At 34.5% G+C, this 10,071-nt stretch overlaps 1 protein-coding gene across 1 annotated transcript; it reads right to left on the reverse strand.

Annotated features, from left to right (window-relative positions):
- Positions 1–524: 524 nt before the first annotated feature.
- Positions 525–10,000, reverse strand: LOC116293865 (uncharacterized). The gene is made up of 3 exons (XM_089031286.1): positions 8,629–10,000; positions 2,310–2,492; positions 525–1,942 (listed from the first exon to the last, which is right to left on the reverse strand). The coding sequence occupies exons 1-3, from the start codon at positions 9,677–9,679 to the stop codon at positions 1,446–1,448; spliced, it is 1,731 nt and encodes a 576-aa protein (XP_088887412.1). The 5' UTR covers positions 9,680–10,000; the 3' UTR covers positions 525–1,445.
- Positions 10,001–10,071: the final 71 nt, after the last annotated feature.

The following is a 10,071-nucleotide window of genomic DNA, read 5'->3' on the forward strand; positions in this document are numbered from 1 at the left end:
CCCTCTGATAAGTATGTCACAGTTTTGTCGTTTATAAAGGTTTTGCACCATCACGTGATGGCAGCCATGACAAGAGGAAGGAATAATTTGATTTGGTCTAATTTTATTTACATGAGAAAGATTTCAGTTTCCCAGGGGAAAACGACTCTATTGTTGTGCCTACTGTCATGGCTGCCATCATGTGATGGTGTAAAGCCTCTATATAATATATACAACGTAATATTACATGGTAAATAAACAGAGTATCCAGCTGATCTGAAAAAAATATGTTAGCCAATCAAAATCGAGAAAATCTGTAAAACTGGAGTATTTTTCCTCTTAAAATTAAGGATTTCCAGGTCACCAAATGGAAAAAATGTCGTTAATAACAATGACACAAAAATTATTGCCTTTTATATTTGAATTTTAATGGCGGGCATGTTTTTATTCAATTTATTCGGCTTCATGAACCTCAGTTTTGCAGAAATGTAATTTCTACGTCATTATTTCAGATCAGCTGGATGTAGTTGGTATAGTAGACCAGCGAGAAAAAAGATTGCTTTTATTTATGGAACCACGAGTGCGTGCTGTCGGATACGTGAGGAGAGGAACTGTGGAGGCGAGATACCAAAATACGAAGGTATTACACCACTCCTCCTGTTTCATAAACAAAAGTCGTTCCAGTGACTTGAAGCATAAACAAAGGTTTACAAGGCAGCGCACTTTTACTTTAACTTATAACACAGTTTACGGTACACAAACAACTTCTTTTCACGATGGGAGCCCTAGAAGGATTCATATAATGCCGAGAAGTTGGATGCACCATGACAAGTGGAATCATGGAATTGTCTCTCAATCTCATTTGTACATAAATTTTAGAAATAGTAGTACACTCAACAAAATTCCTCGATTCCGATTGGATAAGAGGAGTAAAATTAATCATTAACTACTCCATAGTTTTTTAAGTATTTCAATTTTCCTTAATCAGATTTTCTTATCTAAGAATAAATGGCCAAAGATACAGCTAAATGCCTATGATTCGAATATTTTGATGAGTGTGCTATAAACGAAGAATCGCACTACGTTTGTACAATTAGAGTGCACGCACTAAAACCGTGAACATTAAATAGCACTAATTAGTACTATTTCATGCAGAATCCTTTGTTTTGTATTGTTTAATTATCACTATTAAGTGCTAAAAATTAGTATTTGTTTCACGGATTTATATTAGTGTGAGCACTCTAGTAATTATTTTAAATTGTATTTTTTAGCACTTGTATGTTTGTAAAGTTCTTGAATTACGAGAATTTTCAAAAAATCACTTGTACCTATTATTTACGAATTGTACTCGAGGTCATGCGATTTTCTATACAAATTTCACTTGAATACAGGACCTTATAATAAGTCATGCTATAAAGAAACAAATGAAAAAGAATAATATCGCCTGACTGGGAAAGAAATTAGGTTTAAACAGCTGGTTCACTCGTGTTCCTATTTCGGTCTTCTCTGTCTTCCATTTGCAGCTGCTGTTTGGCTCGCCATCTCAGATGGGACGGCAAAGTTCTTTGTGATAAATGTTTAGAGAGGTTCTCAACTTCCTTTTGAAATGCAGTCAAAAGAAAAATTGGATCACATTGCTGTCTCTGGTGCACTACGGCACCTAATCGTAACTGGTTTGCGTGGGTAGCTAGAGATAAAGCAATTCCACTTCCATTTGGTTTTGGCGTCCAAAATGTCATAAATTTAGCCATTTTTCCATTGAAGTACAGAGGTGTATTAGGACCATTGAGAAAAGTCACCGAACAAGAAGCTTTCCCCAGAAGATAATCGATAATGCGTCGGACGAAAGATAACGGAAAAATAACCAGACAAAATCGTAGAAAACTATTGAATGAAAAGTTTTCGATAATACCTGAGAACTCCTCCATTCTTCTTCTCGTATCCCAAAGACGTGGAACGGCCCCTGAGGAGAACAGAAGATATTAATGAGATGACTAATTAGCCGATGCAAAATCATTCTTGTTTTGCTGAACTGAAGGATTAAATGATAAGGCTCTGGGATGAATAGTGAGACATTGCTGCTCGCAGTGAAAAACGTTAGTGCTGTGTCTAAGCCATGCGAGAGTGCTGGATTGCCGAAAGCTTTGTTGCATTTTGCATATTGTTGCATTTCAAGCCCGAAAAACAAAAAAGTAAAGCATTTTTGTTTCGTTATCACTGTCATTGAAGCTGTAGAAACAAGTCTTTTACCAAGCTAGTGAATAACATGAGTTAGCCCTACTAATAGGTCACCCCATATCTAATGCATGCCAGAATTATACTAGACATACCTTCTGTTCCAGACGGAAGATTGACAAAAATACTGGAAAAGCAGTTTTCAAGCCGTAGTTTACCGTGCTGTGGTCTAATATCGTCCTGCAAACTGACACGGACATCATCTGGGTTGACAACACCACATCTATGGAGGTATGAGCGAAGAGCACCAGCCAGACATGACATCAGGATAACATTCACTACAAAGTAAAATTAGGAATCAATTGAACGAGAACAAGCAGAGAGTAAGAAAACTGGACACAATACGAGATTAGTTGAGGTTGGCAGGTGTTTCTACGTAGTACGAGAACGTTTCTCCAGTCAAGTCCCCGTCTAGATCTCCTCATTAATATAGTAACAATTACAGGGCATAACAATTTGCAACATGCTGTCCGATCTGATGACTGAATATTATTTGATTACTTCCAAGACGTTTTTTTTCAAATCTATGCCCTTATCAAAAATTAGCATGTCTAGTTTTGATTCTCATAATTACTTCGAGACAAGAACGGCCGGCCAAGGGATCTAAAATATACTATCGCTCTCCCCGTTGGCCATTTGACTGGCGGAAGCCTAAGATGCCTGTTGTCTGTATCCCGTAATTATGAAAATTTGTACAATTTTCGTACTTCAATTCTAAAGGACTCAGACGTCCATAAAACACACACACCACTTCATTTGGGATCATATTCCACTCTTCTACTCCACTTGATACAGATGACGTCATGGGTAACACATACATCCCAATTAAAACTTATAATATAATGTGAAATGTTTAAAAATAATAAAATTGACGCAGCTTCGTTATGGGTTTCGTTATAGACGTGACATCACAATTTCTAAGCAAAAAAGTAAGGAAAAACGTTGTCACCAAGACAGGTTATGTTCTTGGCACTAATAACTGACATTTCCTTCAGCATGCCATTTTCAATTTCTACTGATAAAGACTGAAACTTCTAATCTCGTAAAAAGAAAGAAAAAGAAGGGCTGTCAGTGAAGACACTGGATATAGCTTAGCGGGTAGTCAAATAAAATGACATCCGACAACCAGTCCAAACTGTTGTGTTTTGTATTTCTTTACGTTTTGGCCTTTTTCCACACTAAAACGATCGAAAATGCATGCATTTGAAAACGCTCTTCTGAGTGGAAACATTTGAAAACAGAAGAAAAAGGAAGCTCTTGAAAACACTGATGTTACTCACACGGGCACGTCTTAACTATTATTGGAGTGCGCAGATGGTGATGTGTTATTGATCGTTAGTGTAAAATATTCACAAAATTAACGATGCGTTTTTGGTGATACGAAAATGGAGCGTTCCAGGCCTCATTGTGTCATACAATTAACCTTACTGGTAACTAATTGAATGTTGGAACTCACATCATAAAAAAATAAAAATGAAATAAAAAATAAAAAAGAGGAGGAGGAAGAACCGTGAACATTTAAATGTACAGCAAGTTTTGCTTTAAAACAGAATACAATCTCGGCCATTTGCGTCAAGTATTTCTTATCGAAAGATATCTAATCCTTACGTCTTTGCTGATTCCTATCCAAATTGACCTGCTACCGATTGTCGCCTCCTCACCCATCAAACAATCAAACAAATAACCTACTCATTGCCGTTCCAATCAAAGTTAAACCAGGAAAACCATTTTATCTCATTCATCATCAACAGTTTTGGTTCGGGAGCGTATGAAATGCACGGCAGCTTCAAGCGCCATGACAACCATCTTATATACATTTGTTTATTTTATTTTTTATCTTATTTTTCAAAAATAGCACATCATCTTTCCTTTTCTTTTACTAAAGACTAAAGTAACTACCTGCTTCAGTCCGAGATTTTGGCACGAACGAATTCTGGTATTTTTTATTATATTCGTATTCGCCTTCTTGCCCATATTATTACGTAAGTACTAAAGTGCCTCAAGGGTAACCCTTATAGTCCACTTATCATCGTAAGTTACTTCTAATGGATGTATTAGTATTAGTATTAGCCATCATTTACATCCCTGCTGCCGACTATTTGATAAAATGTTAGGAATCAAACTGAGTATTTTTTTTTTCCTGTATAAATCTGTATAAATAATTTAAAAAATGCTATTCAAATTCATTATTATAGCCTTTTAATCTTGTTATTTGTTGCTTTTCTTTTTCATATGTTAAGGTTTTACTTTATTATCAATGGGTCTATGAAGCAACTGTTAATCATATCAAATGAACGAAAAACTGCAAAAAAACCTCCATCTATTTGACTTCTATCTCAAAATCATTCAATCTCTAGATTTTCTTCCTCTTATTCTTTTGTTTATCTTTTTTTCGGTACTAAATTTACTTTATTTACACACATCAAGTTGCGCGACTCAATATTTACATAAAAAAGCTCAATTCCCAATTCTATTTACACAAAATTTAATTGCGTGTCTGAGTCAGATAGTTAATACTAAAAGCTGGTACAGTAAGAAAAAATATTAGCCATAAATATTTTTTTTTAAGGATATAGGACTGTTAGCTTCAAAATTTCAAAATTTTCTTAAAGCTCATGATAATGGGTCGAGTATATATAATATTTTTAAGGAAGAGCTGGAGCTTTGGGTCTCTCTCTTTCATTATTCAATGTGATGAAAAGACGTTTATGACTATTGTGTAAAGAGTTCATTTTATTCCTTCAATGACCATCTAGTTCGTATCATGTCAGTTGGCAGGGATGATTGAAATGTGGGAGGCAAGTGAATGGCAGGATATAACAAGTGAATTTGATAATATTAAGTCACAGAAAAATTCTTGATTTGAAGTGGCCGACAGCAAATATTTAATATAACTGATCATTATATATTATTTAAAAGAAAAAAATATTTTTACGACCATGCATATTATAACATAATTGTGGATGGACTGGGGAAAGTGATGTAGTTGTTTTGCTAAATGCATGCAATATTTTACCCTGGGTTCTATGGAAGCTGCCTGCTACATAAATAAGAATAAATAAATAAGTGGGAATCAAGAGTGGTTTTACCGAGTGGCAATTTTCCCACTGGATTTCAACTGAAAATTAGAAGTTGATTTTTATGGAGGAATAAAAAGAAAAAAGAAAAAAGAGAACCCAGAGAAAAACCCTCAAAGCACAGGAGAGAACCAATAAAGAACTATGCTTACATGCAACATCGCGCAGGAATTGAACCCTGGTCTCATTACTGAGATGCAAACACTCTTGCCACTACTTCACCGAAGCTCCTCTGTATAAACATTGCTTTTCTGTCATTTTTTTTTGTTTCCAACCTTTTTTTTGTTCATTAACAGTAACTGCAGAAGACATGAGTAAGCTTCAATGGCTTTCTTGTTTTTTTCCTTCTGTTTTTTTTTCTTTAGTTACAGCTCTTTTAGCCCCAGCTCCCAATATGAACCCTGGTCAAGATACCCTGGTCAAGATACCCTGGTCAAGATACCCTGATGCAATACCGTAGTATATAGTTCACATGTGTACTGAATATAATCTATTTAACCATTAAATATTTCAACATTCAGTTTTTGTCATGATGTTCATCCTATGGTAAGGACACTACTACACCACAATACATTATTACAGCTAGACTGCTCTTCATATAAATGACTAATAGATGGGATTGTTACCTTCTTTCAATTATAAATAATGTTTGAAGTTAAATGACGTAATAACATGACTGCAAGCAACACACACACACGTTTTTATTTCTTCATTAACTTCTGTAGTTCCTCCAGCTTCTTATTAAGTGGTAGAGTGAATACAAATGTGCCAGGCCAAATTGGAAATCACTAAACATTCTGAATTTGTTCATCCACTTCCTAAAGGATTATCAAATTATTATCACCATCACAACCAGCAAAAGCAACACTATTAATATATTCATTAATTTTAAATTAACAATCCATAAAAATTCTGGTATGTTTCTAGCTGTTATAATTAAAACTTAAATTATCTTCGATGACTAAAATGTTTGTTCCCTGCTGGCAGTCTCCCTTGAATGCACAATGAATATATATTATTTAAAAAAAATGTAAGATGGATTTCCTGTATTACATGATAACTGTAAAACAGCTTATACTTCATGTTTTTTTTAAATGAGGCAATCTAAATGTATTTTTACTAGGTTATATTAGCTAGTCGTACATCGATGGTTTTGTTAAAATATACTTATATATATGATACAGCGCTTTTCATAATTCTGTGACATACTAGGTCTGGCATTTTGGCATTCGTCAATCAAAGTTACGATGGGCCGAGCTCATTCCAATCTGCATGAGCTATAACAAAATTATAATCAATCCATGACAAATCAATCAGAGACAACTGTTTCCACACCTATAAATGGACAAGGTATTTTGACTCCAATAGTAAATGTACCATCAAAATAATAAGATGTTCAAGAAAATTATGTCTTTCAATAAATATATTTTTATTTGTTTCGATTCATGCTTGAACTTCGGGGTTACATCATGATCAAAAAGAACTATTGGCACTTCATAGCCATCGAACAGCACGTGAAAATGGCTTCAAGGCACAGAAATTTCTTCATCAGTTTTTTGTGATCGGAATAAACTCAGCTCATTGTAAGTTGTATTGACAGAAGCCAAAACCCCTGCCGTCTGGAGTCGGCAGGTCACAGAATTATTGTAAAGCACATTATTGTTATGCATGCCACAAGAGCTTAAGATTTGAGATCAGCATTTTTAACTAAGACTTTTATATGTCAAGATAACTCATTCCTTTGGCACTTAGGCCTACAGGGGGGAAATGTCTAATGTATACTTAATTTTCCTCCACTTTCTTTCTATAGATAGTTTTAAGATCTAAGCCTTACATTGTCAGTATGAATATTTACAATCAATAACTTATTGTTCAGGAGAGAAGTGTCCATTAAGTAAGACAAAAGATATGTTCCTCCCTCACTGAATCTTAATTAATATTTAGCTTTTCATTTCCTTTATACTATAATTGCAATTATCTGGCAAATTCATTAAAGTAAACCTAAATGTGGACTTCAAATGTGGACTTAAAATGTATTTTTCGAAAAAAAATTTCATTTGAAAAAATTTTTATTTAATTTTATTTAGTCAGCTGTTTCTTCTATTATGAAATAACAGCTGGATTTTATAGCTGAACTGTTCAATCTACACTTATTTTTATATGAAAAAAATATTGTCAGAGTTAAAGAAGATAGGCAAACTACAAACAACACTGAATATCTCAACACTAAGCTGCATGTTTTTGACAAGAATAAGAAGTCATTCCAGCTATTCTTAGATCTTGGAATGACCTATTATCACCTTAATTGGCTAGTGCCTTTGGCTTCGACAACCTTTTTAGAATTGATGGTATATTTATGCCATTCAAATTCAACCTTAAATTTTATCCAAACAACCTTTAGGCTGATAAAAGTCACATATGTAACTAATTCAAATGTCAAATCTAATTAAGATTAGATTTCGTGGGAGGAAAACCTGAGAACAAGAATAAGCTAGTTAAATAATTTACCTGAATATCTTAATGTACTTTACTTGAGAATTTTTCATTTTCATGTTTATATAAGTAAAAATACTCTAGGACCTAGGCTTAGGCTCCCGGTATGTTTTATAAGTACAGGAAAGAGCCATGTGCAAATGATGCTTTATTTTTATTGCTGATATGGAACTTTTTTCATTCTAAAGTAAAAGTTTTCAGTAATTTGAAATAGTCACCATTGCATGCAGCTCATTATTCTATGAAAAGTGTGGTAAACAATTTGAGTTGATTGTTATTCAAAAATCAGCTACATTTTGTTAAGTCAAAATTAAATATTACACGTGCCCACCTGCACACGGTATACATTTAAGTGTTGTAGTTTTTTAAAATAACACAGATATATTATAATTTATAATACATATAAAACCATGTGCACACGTAAGTGAGTTACTGGAAATGATAATCTTGTTCCTGATAGCCTTGGCGTAGAATACCAAGAAATTACCCTATATATATAAATATATATCATGACTAATATGCTTATATTTCGAATAAAAAAAAGCCTGTTCACGAGCCTGAATAATTTCAGTTTCAAAGTGTCATTCAAGATCTCGGCGAAAAAAGCGACTATACAAAACACTGAGACTTTATTATTTCCGTGTCATCTTATCCCTGATTTTTTTTGATATTATATGATTTTAAAATTTTTATTAACCCTCGGGTGTTGATGCATGCATGATGAGAATCGTTAGTTGACAAACACATGACAAATGAACCGCCATTAAACACAAACATGACTGTACGTCAATGATGATCGATTTAAAATTCTTAAAACTGTATTCTTTAAAATAAGTTGTCTTACCTTTAGTCCTTGTGATGTCTTTGATCTTTTTGACGCATTTCATGTCGATGGCGTCGCTCCATAATACTTTTTTGTAGCCACACGACCCTTGTGCAATATTATTATTCTTGTCCAGCACAGTGTTCGCGCGCGAACACAACAAACGGCGTAGGATAATTGAAGGTCCTACAAAAGCAGTGCACAAATACAAACACAGTCTTTGCATTAGGAAGCATCGATCTTTCAAATATACAGTTTTGTAGCCTAGAGTTTCAAATACCAGCCTTGAAAAAGGAAAAATATCGCTCACGCTCGGGTGCATTTGGAACAATACACCAGTATCGTTGGAGTTGAGAAACTTAGGGAATAAACTGACTTTCCACAAGTCATTGCGGTCAGAATGAGAGTTGATTTGTTCTACATGTGGGGAGTCTTCTAACAGATCGACTTCTTCGTCCAGTATTAATTCTAATTCACGAGTTTGTGATAGACAAACTAGATTTTCAACACGGAAATTCTCAATCTGCTTCCATGCGAATCCCGAACACACACTCAAGGCGAATTTCCTTAATTTAGGAAAACGATGTCTTTTGAGAATACTGCAGTAGTAAAGCCATTTATCGCTGATAAACTCTTGAATGTTTTCGATTGAAATGTCACCTTCCATGAGAAAAAAAATGCTGGACATTTGGCTAGTGTTTACATAAGATGTTGGAATCAACCACAGGGCATCACAAGAACTTGCTTCTTTTAACTTTCCATTCCGGCTGTTAAACCGAACGCAGCAAGATACCACTAGCTTGCGAACGAAAAGACCAACCGGTAGAACAGTCAAGCAAAGGCACACAAAAATAGCAAAGAGAACCGCATTCATCACAAAGGCAATGAGAAATTGAAAGAACTTTAGTAAAAGGAAAGAATCGGTAGGATGTCGCAGTCTTTTGATCTTGTATTTATGTCTTTGTTTCTTGCTGGATGAGAGCGATTTAGCCGGTTCTGAGTCATCATATTCATTGTTTTCTTGATCTGAGAGCCTTGGAGAAGCCCAAGCACTATTATGAGAAGCTGACATTCTACGTTAGCCATCCAGCCATTGTTTAATACTCGATAAACCTTCAACGAGAAGTGAACACTCTGATGGCTGTATTCTTCATCTAATCCAAACATAAGTGCTACGTTACTTGGTATAACCTTATTAGCATATCTGACTCAATATTTCGTTTGATTATGGTCAAATTTGTCAAAAAATATGCTTAACTAACGTTTACATTCGCTTCATTCTGGTATATACGATGAGATTACATTATTTTGATATGGTATTTTAAAAAAACATACCACTTTTCATCTGGCTTTCGGTAAAAATTACTCCTCAACTACTATGTTTCCAAGTGTGACAGGTTTTGTTTTCATGTCTCAAGAAGGCATCAGCTGGATCAAATCTGGTTGGCTGGATAAAAATATCCA

Source organism: Actinia tenebrosa, unplaced genomic scaffold, assembly GCF_029948245.1.
Source record: "Actinia tenebrosa isolate PJP-AT-01 unplaced genomic scaffold, QUT_ActTen_1.0 PGA_scaffold16__25_contigs__length_10494907, whole genome shotgun sequence".
NCBI classification, from domain to species: Eukaryota; Metazoa; Cnidaria; class Anthozoa; order Actiniaria; family Actiniidae; genus Actinia; species Actinia tenebrosa.

Coding starts and splice junctions, on each gene's coding strand:
- LOC116293865 (XM_089031286.1), bottom strand. CDS start 9,679: ATGTCAGCTTCTCATAATAGTGCTTGGGCTTCTCCAAGGCTCTCAGAT. Junction 2,493..8,628: donor AGACATCACAAGGACTAAAG/GTAAGACAACTT, acceptor TTTACTTTGTAG/TGAATGTTATCCTGATGTCA. Junction 1,943..2,309: donor TCTTCCGTCTGGAACAGAAG/GTATGTCTAGTA, acceptor TGTTCTCCTCAG/GGGCCGTTCCACGTCTTTGG.